Source organism: Brienomyrus brachyistius, chromosome 12 (assembly GCF_023856365.1).
Source record: "Brienomyrus brachyistius isolate T26 chromosome 12, BBRACH_0.4, whole genome shotgun sequence".
NCBI classification, from domain to species: Eukaryota; Metazoa; Chordata; class Actinopteri; order Osteoglossiformes; family Mormyridae; genus Brienomyrus; species Brienomyrus brachyistius.
In genome coordinates this window covers 6,990,449-7,007,693 of record NC_064544.1, presented here as the reverse complement: position 1 = coordinate 7,007,693, position 17,245 = coordinate 6,990,449, and the positions used below count along the sequence as shown (strand labels likewise).

Genomic DNA, 17,245 nt, shown 5'->3' with positions numbered 1-17,245 from the left:
GGCATGTACAGAATGACCACAATGACCACATAGGAATGGACATGCTGCTTCTCAGCATCATTCACCAGCTGGGCAGCAGCCAGCAATCAGGGGTTCAGGTCTCTAGCACATCTAAGAGACAGAGAGAGACAGGCGGTCAGGGGCTCGGGTCTCTAACACACCCGAGAGAGAGGCGGTCAGGGGCTCGGGTGTCTAACACACCCGAGAGAGAGAGAGAGAGAGAGGCGGTCAGGGGCTCGGGTCTCTAACACACCCGAGAGAGAGAGAGAGAGAGAGGCTGTCAGGGGCTCGGGTCTCTAACACACCCGAGAGAGAGAGAGAGAGAGGCGGTCAGGGGCTTGGTTCTCTAACACACCCGAGAGAGAGAGAGGCGGTCAGGGGCTCGGGTCTCTAACACACCCGAGAGAGAGAGAGAGAGAGAGAGGCTGTCAGGGGCTCGGGTCTCTAACACACCCGAGAGAGAGAGAGAGAGAGGCGGTCAGGGGCTCGGGTCTCTAACACACCCGAGAGAGAGAGAGAGGCGGTCAGGGGCTCGGGTCTCTAACACACCCGAGAGAGAGAGAGAGAGAGGCGGTCAGGGGCTTGGGTCTCTAACACACTCGAGAGAGAGAGAGGCGGTCAGGGGCTCGGGTCTCTAACACACCCGAGAGAGAGAGAGAGAGAGGCAGTCAGGGGCTCGGGTCTCTAACACACTCGAGAGAGAGAGAGAGAGGCAGTCAGGGGCTCGGGTCTCTAACACACCCGAGAGAGAGAGAGAGAGGCGGTCAGGGGCTCGGGTCTCTAACACACCCGAGAGAGAGAGGCGGTCAGGGGCTCGGGTCTCTAACACACCCGAGAGAGAGAGAGAGAGAGACAGTCAAGGGCTCGGGTCTCTAACACACCCGAGAGAGAGAGAGAGAGAGAGAGAAAGACCCCGGTGAGAGACCTTGTAATGGTTTCTAGGACATGAGTACATATGGTTTGCTGCACAATAAAATTCAACTGACTGTAGAGAAGTGATAGTGAACTAAATTGAGCAATAACTGACACATTTAAATTCTTAAAATAGTTCCATAGTACATCTTGATGTCGACAGCATGACTTAGCATTTTGACTGGTACGTGTCTAGGTAATGATTCAGAGGTTTCACGTTTCAGGGGCATTGGATAAATGGCTGACATGAACACTCCATTTTTAAACAAAGTGAATGAAAGGTTTTGAATGAATCTCTTACTTTTCCTGGTTATCCTAACTATTGTGCTGCAGTATACAGACTGTTTTGAGAAATTCACAAGCAGATGAAAGAACCTCAAGACTGTTTAGAAAAACTGTCCAAAGTAACCGAGAAAATGTGTAACACGTTTTGGTTTCTGTGACGATAATCATAGAAGCCGAAGGTGCCAGGTTTTACCGCTATGCTCATTCCCAACTGTTTCTGTTAAAATACATACAAGAGGCAATGAAACTCATAATGTTCAGATACATAATATAGCAGCTAATTAAAGAATTACCCATTCACTGCTTTTATTCTTTTATTATGTGGCTCAGTGGGTTAGGATGCTAAATGTGTTATTAGAAGGTTGCTGGTTTTAATCCCAGGGTCAGCAGAGTCACATGAGCAAAGCCCTTAACCCCCAATTGCTCCTGGGGAGGGACTGAACTGTCAGACCCTGCATTCTTAAAAATCTGCTTTGCTTTGGATCAATGTGCTTGCTAGATAAATGCGTTCTCACAAAGACACAGTTGAGAAGGAGGATAAGCAGGTGCTTAGTCATGTCTGCTGCTCTTCCATGTGCTGCCTGCCACAGGCATCATGGGAGTCACGTCAGACTAGGCTTCTCTTGTTTTTGCTGCCTCATTCCTGTTGCGAAATCTTATGTCAGTCTGAATGAATCAGTGGGTGCAGCCACGTGATCCCGACCTCGGCTGAGCCGCTCGAGGACCGACGCTGCAGTAATTTGGTGTGAAAGGTCTTGAGATGTTCCTGTTTATGGTTCCCACAGAATTGCACAAACGGTCTGACACCTCCAGCCCACATACCCAGTGAGGAAAAATAGCATTAGAGGAAAGTGACTCCAAAAGATGGTGTTTGGTGTTTGCTTTGAGTTTATGCTTTTGTGCAGAGAGCAGCACAGCAGGCACTGCTGGCCGTTCCGACTTTCCCTCGCTCTGTCTTAGTTCCTAGTCTCCCCTAATGTGTCTCCCCTGTTCCATAAACTGCCACATGGTGTAATGGGCTGAACATGTCGCTCAGTCTACAAAGTCAGGGATCATGGGTTCGAGCCTGGCACATGCCAGTGTTGCTTGTTCTATATTTTGTTTGACTTTTGTTCCCTAGTGTTTGTAGTTCTGGGTTTTGGTTCTCCTAGTTTGATGACAGTTCTCCCATTCATGGTCCACCCTCCCTGTGTTAGGATTTGTTTTTTGTACTTGTATTTTGTATCAGTCTTGTATTTCCAGCGTTTGATTAGCACTTTCTAGTTTAATCTTCCTAGTTCAGTGATCTCTCCCTGTTCATTTGTATCACCTGTTGCTTGTATCTGTGCTCTGCTTTGATTGGTTGTTAAGTTAATGCTTCTCTCCTGTGTTCTCGTTAGTTCAGTTCGGTTTGTGTATTTAAGTTCTTACTTTAATTCATTTTCCCAATTTGGTGATTGTGTTAGTTTGTGTCAGAATGTGTTGAGTTGATGCTCTCTTTGGGGTTTCTAGTTCTGCTCCCTGTGTTGCCCTTTGAGACGTTTTTGTAGATACTTCTTGATTTCTCTCATTTACTTTTGACCCCTTGTGGTCCTTTACTTTGTGCCTTTGCTAGTGTTTAGTTCCCTAATAAACCCCAAGACATGTTAGAGAATTAGGAAATAAGCACATAGTAAATCATGGTGTACCCCATGTGAACAGTAAATAAGCATCTCTTTAGTTGCGTGTCATGGTCTCTCTCCAAACCAGATGACACTTTTACCGAACTGAACCTTCTGCTGTGTTAAACCAAAGTGAGCTGTAACTAGTCTCTTAACGGTAGCGCTCAGGTATGGGTCAGTGCCTGTATGCCTGTGGAAAAGCACCATTAGTCTTGCCATTCACCTTGGGTGCTTTACACAGCAGGTACTGTGTATTTTTTGGTATGGTAGCTTCAGTACTATTCCGGCCAGATTAAGCGTGATTAAGAAACCACCACATGGATAACATTATGGACCATGGATTGGGGAGACTGCGGTCTCACTCTGGAGCCAGGTTTGGGCCAGGAGCTCGACCCTTGGGGCCTGGCCAGGCATATCAAGATGGGGTTTGGACACCACCAGCAGGGGGTGCTGTGGGGGATATGTGCAGTGTATTTTAAACTGCTCCCCCTGCGACTCCACCCCGGTTAAGCGGCAGACAATGGATGGATAGATGTTTAGCAGATTTGGCTTTATGGATTGTGATTTTTTTTGGGTCACACCCGCCTTCAGATCTAACTTAGGTCAGCCTGCACACAGAGCTTCACCGCAATGTGCTGAGAAGCAGCCCTGCCTTTCTCCCATTTTTTCATCACCACTCTCCCAGGCTTAGTGGTTAGTGATTCCATGCTGGTTTTGTTTAGTAATTTTGTCACAGGGTGTTCAACACAATTTTTTTGCAAGACAAATTCATGCACTTTTACAAAAGCAACACTGACTTCATTATCTAATCATTTTTTAGACTTTTAAAATCATATTTAAGACATTTTATGGCCTAAAATTCAGATTGAATTTTGAAGTTTAACTGCAGAATTCCTGTAAAATACATACCAGTCCAGGGGGATTCCCATTCCGATAGAGAATATGGTTGTGACCTTCTAAAGATATTTATGTCTTTGTTTTGTCAGTTGACTTTAAAAAATGTGTTAAATATTTTTCTTTTCCATATGACATCATTCATAAATGACAACAGCACCTCTAGTGTGCCTGAGTGTCGCAAGGATGTCCTACCGCACTCCAGGGGGGCACTGGGGCGGGATCCCGGGGATGCCCAGCTTCCAAGCTCACATACAGGGCATTGGAGTGACCACCAGGGGGCAGTGTGTGACATGAGGCATACCTGAGGAAACCGTGGCCTTTGAACGCTCCTGCCTTCAAGCTCTGCTGAGAACCACAGAAGGTCTTTCAAGAAGCTTTGGATCTGAAGCGCTGCTTTGAACCAGCTCACCCTGTATTTGGCAGCCGTCTGCACTGAAGGACGCTCCCATTTCATCGTTTTACGCAGTTTCAGCAATGTGCCGCCTATAATATTCTCCTGAATTTTTGAGTTCAACTCTTGACTGAAACTTTGATGTAAAAAGGAGAGAACAATATTAGTTCCAAAAACAAAACTCTGTAAATTCAATTAAATGTTTTATTATTATTATTATTATTATTATTATTTCTGACAAATAGGGGATAAATACGTGAAATACAATCATGACAGTAAGACATTGTGGTATACCGCCCCCTGCAGGATGATCTTTTAAGAGCCATCTTGTGATTTTTGCTTGTTCTATTAAGCCAATGCAATGGTATTACCCAACTAACACTAAAGCCATCATTTGTGGGAAAACTCACACTGTAACACACCAGAACACAGACCATCTGGGTCCATCTTGAGACATTTCAGCTGGGGTGAGAAATCGCAGCTGGACTGAATCGGGCCCCAAAGGGAGTTCTGTGCATTCAGCCAGCGGGACACAGCCAAAGAATCCGCTCACTTTAACCGGCTTTGGGTTCTGTTCCAGAACAGCCTTTAAAGTCAAGCAGTTTCTATACAACTCAAGGAAAGAGCATGATGGAACCTTTGGGTGGTGGTCATTGGGACCGTTGGGGGAGGGGCAGTGTAGTGCTGGCAGCATCTGATGTTCCGTCTTGCCAAGCACACATGTGTTACCCCCTTTGGATCTGCTAGTGTGGCTACCTGTGCTGTGTATCCATGTGCTTAGTCTGCACTTACTGTTCTGATACATGCAGACACTGCAGAAGCGGACAAACTGTAGGTTGGGCGTCGCTGCTTTTAGCAACTGAAACACTGCAGCAGCCCTAACAAAAAAGTATTCTATGGTACGATGCACAAAAACACCGTGGGTGGAGTCTGAGGGGAGGCAGTGCCCACCCCGTGCCCTGAGCGAGAATTGCAATTAATTGGCAAGACTAGTGTTGCCCTTTTTCTGTGCTGAAACTTTGCTCAATTGCATAAGCAGTTTATTTGTACCGTAAAGTTCGCGGGTGTCAGAGTACACAGGGCTCCAGCCCCCCAGGTGGAGTTTGACACCCCTGCTACGGGTAGATAGAGTAAGAATTTATGTCTACATTGACACATAATGTAAGCAGGATGCAGGTCCCCCACCCCAAGTGCAAACTCTGCCTGTGTCAGAAATGGCTCCCCCTTCTGGGATTTTCACACACTGCAGTCAATCGACCTTCTTCATGAGAGGTCAGAGGAGGATGGGGAGACGCATTAAAGCAGAGGAAGGACAGGAGTGCAAGAAAGGTCCTGCGTACAGGCAGGCAGGGCGCCATCGCGCAATGGTACCTAATCAGGGGGCAGCTTCAACATACGCAGACATACTCACACGTTATGTAACGTCATGTAACTTTAATATGAGATGAACGTAACTCTCAGCACATTTATCCGGAAAACCGAGTGTGTGAGAGCCAAACAAAAGCAGGAGCCTTCAGGATCTTTGTTTCTCAGAGGAATCTCTTCACCACCTCTGCCTTCGGCCCTGTTTCTTCCTGCACGTCACCACTGTTGCAGCTGCTCTCCCAGCAGCCCAGGGTCTGATACTTACCCAGGCGCAGACGCCTGCATGCATCTGCTGCAAAATGGGGATTCAGCTCAATCTGGCACCAAAATTCGCATCAGTACCTGACTACTCAGTGTCTGTTTTTAACGTGCGCAATCTCCAGAAAATGTACAGGTTGCACTGGAGCAAATGTGACGTCATTAAAAACTACATTAACTACCATTGGCTCATTACTATTGAATAAAAGCAACTTTATATGTAATCACTGTAATAAGACGCGCATTTAATGTAAGACTGATAGAGAAGCAATGCTTATTCCTACACGAGTCACGGGACACCAACTGCCCCCCCCCACACAGAATTAGCCCACGGGACAGAAGGCACCCTATTTTGTGGCCCTTGATGAACATTTCATCACATTATTTATAAGAATGTACATTATATTTGGGAAAATACTTTACCGTGACAGGGGAGAGGGGACTGGCAGAGAGCTGTTTGAACATGCACGCTCGGCAGTTAGGCGTAGATACAGCAGGTCTCCACATAAAACCATGAACATGCATCTTAGGGGGGGGGGGGGGGGGGGGCGGACACTGCTCTGAGAGCGGACACAGAGCAGAGTGGCTTCAGTAGTTTATTATCAGTCCAACACATTCATGGAAAACTAAAATACAAACGTTCCACCTGCAACATACTAAAAAGGGAAACGGCAGCTCTGACACAGTCAGCCAGAGCCACACGAGAAACACGAAACCAGGCTCTGCTCCGCCAGTCACCATCACCTTCCTATTACAGAAGGACCTTCTCAACAAGGGAAGGTTAACAGTCTCGGCTTTAGGCTTCCTGAAGGGACAGATGGAAAGTGGGTGCTACTGTAAACATGGAGAAGATAGAACATGCCATGTAACCTCCTCTGATGCAAACAGGCCGGACCACTAGCTTCCGGTTCCGCCCAGAGAGCCTGTAGCTCACATCAGTCTGTCATAACCCTGAACATCACCCACGCCAGGTCATCAAGGTCTGTGTGTTTGACGAGCAGGTCGCAGAGTGAGCTCAGCCAATCAGGGAAGAGGCTCCATGTGCCTGCTTATGGGATCAGATGAAAGACACACCCCTCCCAGTAAGGACACCAAGCTTTTTTCTAAACAACTACTGCATATACTCAATGCAGGTGCTCAGATGTGTCCTACAACCCAGAACGAGAGAGCTGGTCAGTCCAGCCGCAGGACATCTTTTGGCAACGTGTCAGGACAAAATTTAAAATTCAAACAGGAAGGAAGGTTCTCTTACCCTACTGGCACATTCAGGTTTATTTTTTCTTTAACCAAATTAGAATTAAGACGGCTGAATCTTTTCTGCTATAAAACACATGAGCATCTTCACCTCAGACACCAACAGCATAGCTGTGACATCCTCAGACAGGCTTCCAGAAACATCTCATCCCAAGACGCTTCCGTTGGATATGAGGGCAGTAATATGGGTGCAAAGTCATTTTCAGTACTTCAAAGTTCAGTAAGAAAACAGCTGAAAACCAGAAGTGCTTTAGGGAGGTGTGTGAGGGGGGGGGGCGAAGGCAGGGGTCAGATCTGGCGTCAATCTTCCGGAATCAAAGGGAGGAAACAGCACCGTCTTACAGCCCGACGAACTGAGTTGTTCGCAGTCCATGAGTCCCGATACCTACATTCACTCCTTTACGATCCATTTCTTCTGTGTCACAGGCAATGAAAGGCTTTACTTTTACAGTACAGTTATGTCTTCTGTCAATGTCCCACTTTGGACCTGTGTTCCTGAGCAGCACCGGCCATCCAAACGGGACAAACCCAAACGCTGAATCTGCTGTTTTCCTTTCAATCTTCGATAAAAGTTGCACATCAGTAAGATGCGGTTTAAAAAAAATGTGCATCTCTGAACCAAATCACGTGTACCAGAATTTCAGGCACCTCTTGTTAAATTCCTAAATTCCACTAACATCTGTTGAACGGACCAGTAAAATGCGTATTTAAAAAAAATAAATAAAAAAATGCACACTGCAAATTTCCCTGAACTGTTAGGTCAGGTGACCCGGGATGGCATTCTGCATACCCAGAAACCCCCCCCTTCTTTGAAGCCGCTGTACTGGGGAAAGCCAGGGCCCAGCGACGAAACCAGCAGCATGGGCAAGGCACCATCATCATGACTAGTTCACCAGCTGAGATTCTGCATGTTTCTACATACTCATGGTGGGTGAGCTAACCACACCCCCCCACGCTGTGCCTGGGCAGTACCTGGAAACCACGAAATTAAAACAAAAAAATAAACCCAAAGCACGAGCCCCCAGAGTGTCAGTGCCGCGCACCACTCAGGCTACAGCCACTCAAAGACCAGAATGGCAGCACCTACCCAGCAAGTCAGTGGGTGTGGCCTCCTGCTGGCTAAGGGGCAGTCGGTGGGTGTGGCCTCCTGCTGGCTAAAGGGCAGTCGGTGGGTGTGGCCTCCTGCTGGCTAAAGGGCAGTCGGTGGGTGTGGCCTCCTGGCGGCTAAGGGGCAGTCGGTGGGTGTGGCCTCCTGGCGGCTAAGGGGCAGTCGGTGGGTGTGGCCTCCTGGCGGCTAAGGGGCAGTCGGTGGGTGTGGCCTCCTGGCGGCTAAGGGGCAGTCGGTGGGTGTGGCCTCCTGCTGGCTAAGGGGCAGTCGGTGGGTGTGGCCTCCTGCTGGCTAAGGGGCAGTCGGTGGGTGTGGCCTCCTGCTGGCTAAGGGGCAGTCGGTGGGTGTGGCCTCCTGCTGGCTAAGGGGCAGTCGGTGGGTGTGGCCTCCTGGCAGTTAAGGGGCAGTCGGTGGGTGTGGCCTCCTGGCAGTTAAGGGGCAGTCGGTGGGTGTGGCCTCCTGGCTCCACCCAAGGAAGCCAGCAGACGTAAACCCCACTTGTGCATACTGATGAGTGCCTGAAATCTATCGGTTTCTAGTCCAACCGTCAGACAGAAAGCAGAGAGGCAGGTTCCAGGCCACACACACTGCACCTCCAACGGGGTTTACATGAAGCGTGCAGACTCCCCACCCCGAGTGTTTACGTTCTTTTCCAGATGATGGGCTGTGCTGCTGCATGCCAGTGCAGTGCCTCTCCTGACAGACCTGTGCTGCATCTCGGAATACAGCTTAATGCTTACAGAGGCTCAGCTCGAGGCCCGGAAACCGAGGAGGCTGGTGGTTTTTTTTTTTTTTCGTTTTCTCGTTTGTCTTGCATGTCAAAGAAATGGCTGACAGGCTGAGAGACAATCCAAAGCCAAAAAAAGGATTTTTCATATATGCGGACTTTAAGGTGAAGATGGATGTGATACTACTCCCGGACTGCAGGGGGCGCTGTCTCAGCGACGCTGCGAAGTGAAGCGGCTCTCGCTGCCCTGGGCAGCGCCTCTTCCCGAACTGAGGCCCGGTTTGGGGGTCGGGGCACCCCGGCCGGGGGCACCCCTTCCATCACGATCCCGCATCATTCCGCCTGCCATGATGCCACGAGGCCCCCCCGGGCCCCGCTCGTTGCGGCGGCTGTCGGCCCCACCCCCGCCACGGGTCTCCCTCTCACGTGCCGCCCTCGTCTTCTTCTCCTCCACGTTCAGGCGCACCTCCCCACGGAACATGACTGGCTGTGAACGGGGCAGATGATCAGGTTAACCTCGGCTGAAGGGTCTCTGGCTGCCGACAATTAACCAGGAGACAGAAGCAGGACGGCTTTCACCCCCCACCTTCGCAGCCAGGATCCGCTGCACAGGATCAGAATCATCGAAGACCACGAAGCCAAAATTTGGCAGCTTGCCCCCAACGCCCTTAGTGTTGATCCTCAGCTCCACGACGTTCCCAAAGGCTGTGAGTGGGACACGGCCTGTTACAAGGGCCCGACCGCAGATAAAGATCCCATAGGGGCGGGGCTTACTCATGAAGAAATCCTTCAGCTCGCTCTCATCTATGTCATGCGGTAGGTTGCCAACGAAGAGCTGGTGGCTGTCAGGGTAACGCAGGGCCCGGCGGGAGTCCATTTCAGAGGGTTCCGACTCGGCCCGTCCTGCAAGATCCACCCACAACACTGTCGGCGCACTGAGCCCTCGAATGCTATGGCCGCGTCACGTGACGCACACCTGCAACCCACAATGCACTGGGAGCCGTGGTTACCTTTGTTCATGAAGCTGAAACTGGGCTTCCCCACCTGTGAATCTGATGATGTCACGCCATCTAACAATGATGAGAGTGGAGGGGTGGTGATTACCGGTTACATGAGGTCGAATTAACACTCAGGCGACAGACAAAGGGGATAAAAATGGAGGCGATGTGAGCCCAGCGATTGTGAGGCAGGGAGTTACCCCAACGGCCTTCCATGCTTACAGACAGACCACCATACCTCACTCGCCCAGGACATAAAGCTGCAGTGACTTTCACGGCCATGCGGGGTGTGAGCCCATCCCCTACCGGGCCGGGGTCCTCGGGGAATGAAGCCCTGTCTCTCACGGGGCCGCTGGTCACGGGCCCGGGTGGCCTGGCCCTGCAGCTCCGGCTTGGTGTCCGGCCGAGTCTGAAAGGGAAGGCCGATGATGACTGTGCCGCCCGCGGTGCCACTCCCACCCATCAGCATGCCTCCGATGGGAGGTGTGTCGACTCCTTACCTGGGATGATGGGGCCTTAACGACATGCGGGGGAATTCCAGAGGAAGGGACCGTGCCGCTGGGCGGCAGGTTTTTACTGGTCACTGAGGCCCAGGAGAAGGTCTGCAGAGAAACCCACCGACGTGAAGACTAGCATGAGCTGCACATCACTAGCATATGAGGGGTTAATGGGGACACGCACAACAGTAGCATCTCAGCCCACAACAGATACAGACCTTGGGGGGCTCCTGTACGTGGGGCGGGGACTCCACAGGCACCGGAGACGGGCCCTTCTCCTCCAGATCTTCCAGAACCTTCTCTTCCGCCTCGGGCTTGAGCTCCTCCAGCTTCTGCTCCGGCTGGGGTTCCGGCACGGCCTCAGGTGGCACCTCCTCCATGGACTCTTCCACACCATTGCTGCAGCAAACGGGGGAGGGGGAGGGCAGTGAGGTTTAAAAAATGACCAGGGGCTGCTCCACCATCTGCCCGCACAGCACCGTGCTCCCAAAGTTACTGGGATTGCAGGACTGGCTGTCAGGAAAGAAGAGAGCTGGGAGGTGCTCGGAAGGAGTCTGCTATTTTAATTCAACCATAGTCAAAACAGTGGACATGGAATAATCTGACGAGAAAAGACCCTGAAGTCTCTCTATCCAGGGATTAGTTTCCTCACACTCCACTCCATATTTCTCATTAACCATCTTCTGTTGAAAGAACATGGTAAATGAGCAGTTAGTATCAACACACCATCTGTACAGCTGCCCTAACATCCCAGGCCGCACATGCAGATTTGCAGAGAGCCTCGCCCCTGCACCCTCCGTCGCATTTCAGCATCCTTCCCATGTTAACCTCACATGCAGATTTGCAGAGAGCCTCGCCCCTGCACCCTCCGTCGCATTTCAGCATCCTTCCCATGCTAACCTCACATGCAGATTTGCAGAGAGCCTCGCCCCTGCACCCTCCGTCGCATTTCAGCATCCTTCCCATGTTAACCTCACATGCAGATTTGCAGAGAGCCTCGCTCCTGCACCCTCCGTTGCATTTCAGCATCCTTCCCATGTTAACCTCACATGCAGATTTGCAGAGAGCCTCGCTCCTGAACCCTCCATCGCATTTCAACATCCTTCCCACGTTAACCTCACATGCAGGCGTGTAGTACCGCCCTCACCTGAAGATCGCTATTCGCATTATAAACAGCCGCATTTCCGCGTATTCAAATGGCATTCGCATGGCAATAAGATGAACAACGCAACAGTGAAACGCGACCCAGATACATCCCCATCAGTGCCATAAATGGGGGGGGGCAGATGTGGCCAGGTGTGAATGGCTCATTCATACACATGAAAGTTGCTACATATTCAATGAAAGGAATAGGGACATGAGTTTTTCTTTTTTTTTTTTATCGAAGTGAATGTTGCAGCTACACCATTTAATCATCTTCATGTAGCCAAGACTTTGGTGATCAGATATCTGGGATCAAAACAAACTTCCACCATTCCTTACTATGTACTTTTATAATATTTTTGCAAGTGTTCCAAATTGTATTTTGCAATGTCTATACTTTGATGTCAAATTACAAACTTCACATAAATCGGACATATTTAATGCCAAAACAAATATAACAATTTATTAGCCATGAATTAAGTTTGATACTGAATGAAATGTGTGGCCATGACCCAGTCCATGTCAGTGTGTTCCCTACCCCAGGACCCCAGAGGGTTAACCTCACACGCAGACGTGCAGTGAGCCTGTTGCACTGCAGAATTCTTCCTGTGTTAACCTCACACAGATACATCCTACGCTTAGAAATCTTCCTGCCCCCAAGCGTCATCTTCCCTGCAGAGTGGAGACTCACGCTGCTGGGTGCTGCTCGTAGTAGGTGCTGCTTCTGGAACTATCTGGGAGAGGCTCGGGGGATGGCTGCTGCTCTTCCGGCTCGTCCTCGACCTCCTCCTCAGACTCTGCGACAGTCACACAGTCACCAACCACCGCGTACAAGAATATCGGACCACAGTGAGTTACTCAACTGTCCCCACAGTACACCAGGGGTATCGAGTGTCACTTGGTTATGGGGTTTGCTACACTGACAAATTTACCATTTCCTCAGACAACATTACCTTCCTTTAATGTACAAATTAAAAATTACAGGTACTTACATTTGGTAAATAAAATTTAAATCAAGAAACTACTGTCCCAATTAAAATTCCCACAAATTTTAATGGTATCGTTTATTGCACATCCCCATTACAGAAAAGGGAAAAAAAGACTCTAAGACAAGTGCAGACCAGCTGACACTGCAGCCGTCAGCCAAACATGGTTGGGAGCTGCAAAGATCTCTCCTGCCACCAAAGGCATAGGAGAAAGTTTGATACTGGGGATGGGAACTTCATGAATTCACATTAAATATTGGGGGGTACATACCCTCCCCCACTGCTCCCCCTATATGCCAGGTCCATAAGATTTACCATCAAGCTCTGCCTCCGAGTCGCCGAAAACTTCATCTTCGTAGCGGAAAATGTCGTTGTGCACGTAGAATTTGTTCGCTACGGAGCCCTGCAGAGCCAAAAGGGACAGAATGCTGAACTAGGAGAGAGTGGAGCCCCGCAGTCACCACGCCTCCAGCAGAGCCCCGCCACGCACCTCGGGGGCGAGCACGAAGGTCTGCATGAACTTCCTCATGGGCTGCCCGCCGCTGGACAGCTCGCCCATCACCTGGACGACCACGCTGTCGCTCAGGGTGGCGTGGGCATCCACGTGGCGGATCTTGGTGTGGCACTCGCTGAACTGCAGAGACATCACCTTCTTGTGGATCTCCTGCTCAGGAGAGACAGATGTGATGAAGTGACTGGCCTCACCCCAAGAATGAAAGTGATCAACTATGATGGAGGTGTTTTTAAAATCTGGAAAGTTAATTAGTAGGAGTTATACATTTCTGCTGCCGGGCCCCCATAAGTTCCTGCTCAAACTCAGCAGCCCTCTGAGGCCTCACAGACTCACCACCCTCTGTCACTATCAACAACGCAACAAAAAAAACAACCAAATGGGCACAGGAAGAGAGAGAGGCAGAGCGACACCTACAGCTTGTCCATAAACAGCCTCTGCCGGTTTTCCGCTGGTGTCCAAACCGCCATGAACATAGGAGGAGTGTCTGCCGTAGAATCTGCGAGACAAAGAGCTGTGTAAGACCCTCACGCATCTCACAGAGGTTCCCCGAATATGCAAACCACACATTAGGCATATTCAGCAGGGAGGGCGGCGCAGACTGAGCTAGGGACCTGTGCAGGAAGTCCGGGGCCTTGTTCAGCAGTGTGTAATACTGCCGGACGAACTCCCGGCCGACCAGCAGGGGACTTGGCTTCTCCATCACCATTTCTTTGGTACACAATTCAGATTCCTGCAGAATAACCAGGAAAGGAGAAAAAAAGAATCAAAAAACGAGAAATGACACTCAACTCAGTCCATAATGAAGCCACACCCAGCAGCTCTGGATTTCCTGAGGAAATACTGGCTCCAATCTTGCAGTCTTCTTTATTGGTTAAATTCAGGTTTACTGAATTCACAGTGTTTTGACCCAAGATAAAGACTATCTATCATACTGAGAAAGCGACTGCTCTCTATATTAGGGGAACTAATAACAGCATGTGGTACTTAATTAATCCTCTGAGCCTGTCACCTACCCCATTCTGCTTGGGGGTGACAGCGGAGGGTCAGCCAGCCTACAGCACCGGGGCTTGCGTGCGTGTAACCACTCTGCTAAGGCCAGGGCTCCAAGCAGTGACCTTCCCGTCACAGACATAGAGGCTTAGCCCACGGAGCCATACACCATTCGCTTCTTTTTCGAAAAACTAGCTTTTAAACAAAATACTGGGACTAAAGCTAACGCCCTACCTACAGTTTGCGAATGTAATACTGCAGTGTCCTTATATGGGAGCTTGTTTATTTTTTAACATGTAGAGATTATTAGGATTTATCGTATGAAAAATACTTCGATCTTACATGACTATCATTCAAACATGCAATCATGACTAGTTTATAAGCGGCGTGAAGGGGCCAGTCAGACGTACTGCGCCGCATTTTCCTTCACGGATGCGCACCGACACGCCTGACATGCCCGGTACCGGCACGATAGCAGCATCCTCCTGAAGCCCCTACGCACGCACACGTCTCTCCGTCTCCCCGTAAGCCCATAAGCCAGAATGCCGGACGCCAGGCCAGATCCGCTACCATTACAAGGAAACTGCTATTGCAAGTGCGCCATCAGCAGGCCAAAGCACATCGGGCTCCTGTAAACCCCCCACCCAGAGCCCAATCACGGTAAATTAAAGCGTGCGGTCTGGAGGAGGGTCCCCGCAGAGTGCAGCAGCGAGCCTGCCAACCCGTTCGCCCGGTGACCGATGTCCGCGACTCTGCACAACACGGCGGCTCTCCCGGGGCCCTGCAGCCGTTTCCGGGAGCCGCACGGCGCTGCTGTGGCGTCGTTTTAATTCCTCCGGCAGTAATAAGCAGAGATGAGCCCCCAGCAGCAGCTTAGCCCCATGCAGCGGTAAGACCCCCGCGGGTCATCGTCGGTCGGCCGCTTTAAAGAGCGGCTTCTGTAACCTGGCCGGCCATGTGGCGACCCAGCGTATCCACGGAACCAGCCGTGTCTGCACGCCCGCAAAACAAACCCGACATTTATAAGAAAACTATGGAAAAGACTCGGTAAAGCTCGCTCGCCGCACAGCGGTTTTATGTGTGTGTATATGTGTGTGTATGTATATGTATGTATGTATATGTATATATATATATATAATATATGCATGCGGTAATATTCTGCATTAAAATTAAAGAGTGGAGTGCATGCATTACAGCACGCACACAGTGCAGGAGAGGTGAGGGCCACGGGCCACATGCGCTGCCAGGCGGATTGCACCGTGCGGCGGGGACCTACCTCCAGGTACCCACCGGAGAGAGGGCTCTGTCAGTAAGGCTCAGGGTGCAGCCCGTCCGCGTGCGGTTGTTAATGTATACCTCTGACTGCTTATACTTCTCACCGTTATTATTTTTATTGAGATGTTACGATAAGACCCAAGTTGATCTCCGCCGTGCCAAAGCCTTCGATTTCAGCCAATACGGTGCTTTGTGCTCCAGCCCCGCAGCCTGGGTCCGGGGAACCCCGTCGCACCCAACTGTCCAATAAAACTCTCCCGCCGCCACACGTGATTGTGACGTCATTAGGAGCGTTTCTGAATGTCCCGGAAGATGTGAGGGGAAATGTCATTTTAACAATTCGCAAAATTATTTATTAGTTGCTCCCTGACCGCACATAATTTTATGGTACTTCAGGATGTTAGTGAACGTTTGGTCATTTTAGTGGTTAATGCCAATAACAATAACCTATTTTAAACGTGATTATATATTTTTAGATAAACGGTATATATCATTCGTCCAACCATCCTCCCTAATCGGTTCGGATTAATGCTGTAGTCCCTTGATTTAGTAGTAGTAGTGGTTTGTTTATATAGCGCTCTGACAAAGCGCTGAACAACAATCCAATATAAAATGGAACCTAACGAAGAAAACAGACATTACCAATAAAAACAAACAGGAACTACTCAGCACTGATTAAAAGTCAGTTTTAAAAGAGAGTTTTTCAGTTGTTTCTTAAAAGAATCAACAACTGACCATAAGGCAGGTTGTTCCATAGTCTTGGTGCCTCAGACTGAAAAGCACAATCCCCACGGCTTTTTAGCCGAGTACGTGGGATAACTAAAAGGCAGTGTTCTCCAGGCCTAAGAGCCTAACAAGCTGTATAACGATTGAGCAAGCAGGTAAGGTATTCATGAGCTTGTTCTTGTAAGGCTCTGTAAATACTGAAATTTTTAGATGAATTCTATAAAACTGGGAGCCAATGCAGTGTGCAGAATGGGAGTGATATGATCACTCCGGCTAGTGTGAGCAGCTGCATACTGGACTGACTGAAGACTTGATAAAGAGGACTTACTCAGACCCATATAACGAGCATTACGGTAATCAAGTCGTGAGGAAATAAAAGAATGTACAAGCATCTACAATTCTGACTTTGAAGTGGCAGTGCTTAGTTGAGAGGTTTCTCAAATGAGAGAAACACAAACAGTTAACTGATCGTACGAGTACATGTGAATCTAGCAGCAGGGACTGATCAAAAATAACCCCAAGGCTACAGAGACTCCATCCATCCATCCATTTTCCAAACCGCTTATCCTACTGGGTCGCGGGGGGTCCGGAGCCTATCCCGGAAGCAATGGGCATGAGGTAAGGAACAACCTAGGATAGGGGGCCAGCCCATCGCAGGGCACACTCACACACCATTCACTCACACATGCACACCTATGGGCAATTTGGCAACTCCAATTAGCCTCAGCATGTTTTTGGACTGTGGGGGGAAACCGGAGTACCCGGAGGAAACCCTACAGAGACTCGACTTACAGTAATAGCAGGAGAGACAGAAGATGATTTTAAACTAATCTCAGAATGGAAATCAGGAGGAGCAACAATTAGTACCTTAGTCTTTCCTGAATTCAACTGCAAGTAATTACTACTGAGCGAATCGTTAACCTGAGACAGGCAACCAACCAAAGTGACAAAAGTATTAATTTGATTGAGTTTAAATGAAAAATAAATCTGTGTATTTTCTGCATAGAGATGATACAAAATACCCTTAAAAGAATTAAGAATCTGTGATAAGGAAAGAATAACAACAAAAGTACAGGTCCAAGAACTGAGCCCTGTGGCACTCCGCATGTCGAAGGAGCAGAGCCGGATGGGAAGCCAGCCGCACCAACTGAGAAACTCCTGTTCGACAAACAAGAGGAGTACCAGTCCAAAGCAGAGCCAGAGACACCTAACACCTCTGATCCACTGTATCGAAAGATGCGGTGAGGTCTAACAGTACAAGCACAGAGCACCTGCCTGC

At 49.4% G+C, this 17,245-nt stretch overlaps 1 protein-coding gene across 2 annotated transcripts; it reads right to left on the bottom strand.

The window, feature by feature from the left end:
• Positions 1 to 6,330: 6,330 nt before the first annotated feature.
• Positions 6,331 to 15,458, bottom strand: LOC125704648 (ras GTPase-activating protein-binding protein 2-like). 2 transcript variants are annotated; one of them, XM_048970524.1, is made up of 13 exons: positions 15,242 to 15,458; positions 13,587 to 13,705; positions 13,390 to 13,471; positions 12,952 to 13,125; positions 12,777 to 12,864; positions 12,167 to 12,272; positions 10,551 to 10,731; positions 10,336 to 10,437; positions 10,142 to 10,244; positions 9,848 to 9,907; positions 9,612 to 9,740; positions 9,424 to 9,542; positions 6,331 to 9,324 (listed from the first exon to the last, which is right to left on the bottom strand). In XM_048970524.1, the coding sequence occupies exons 2-13, from the start codon at positions 13,679 to 13,681 to the stop codon at positions 9,049 to 9,051; spliced, it is 1,515 nt and encodes a 504-aa protein (XP_048826481.1). In that variant the 5' UTR covers positions 13,682 to 13,705; positions 15,242 to 15,458; the 3' UTR covers positions 6,331 to 9,048. The 2 variants fall into 2 exon arrangements, with proteins under 2 accessions (XP_048826481.1, XP_048826482.1); XM_048970525.1 differs by having other exon boundaries at positions 15,345 to 15,449.
• Positions 15,459 to 17,245: the final 1,787 nt, after the last annotated feature.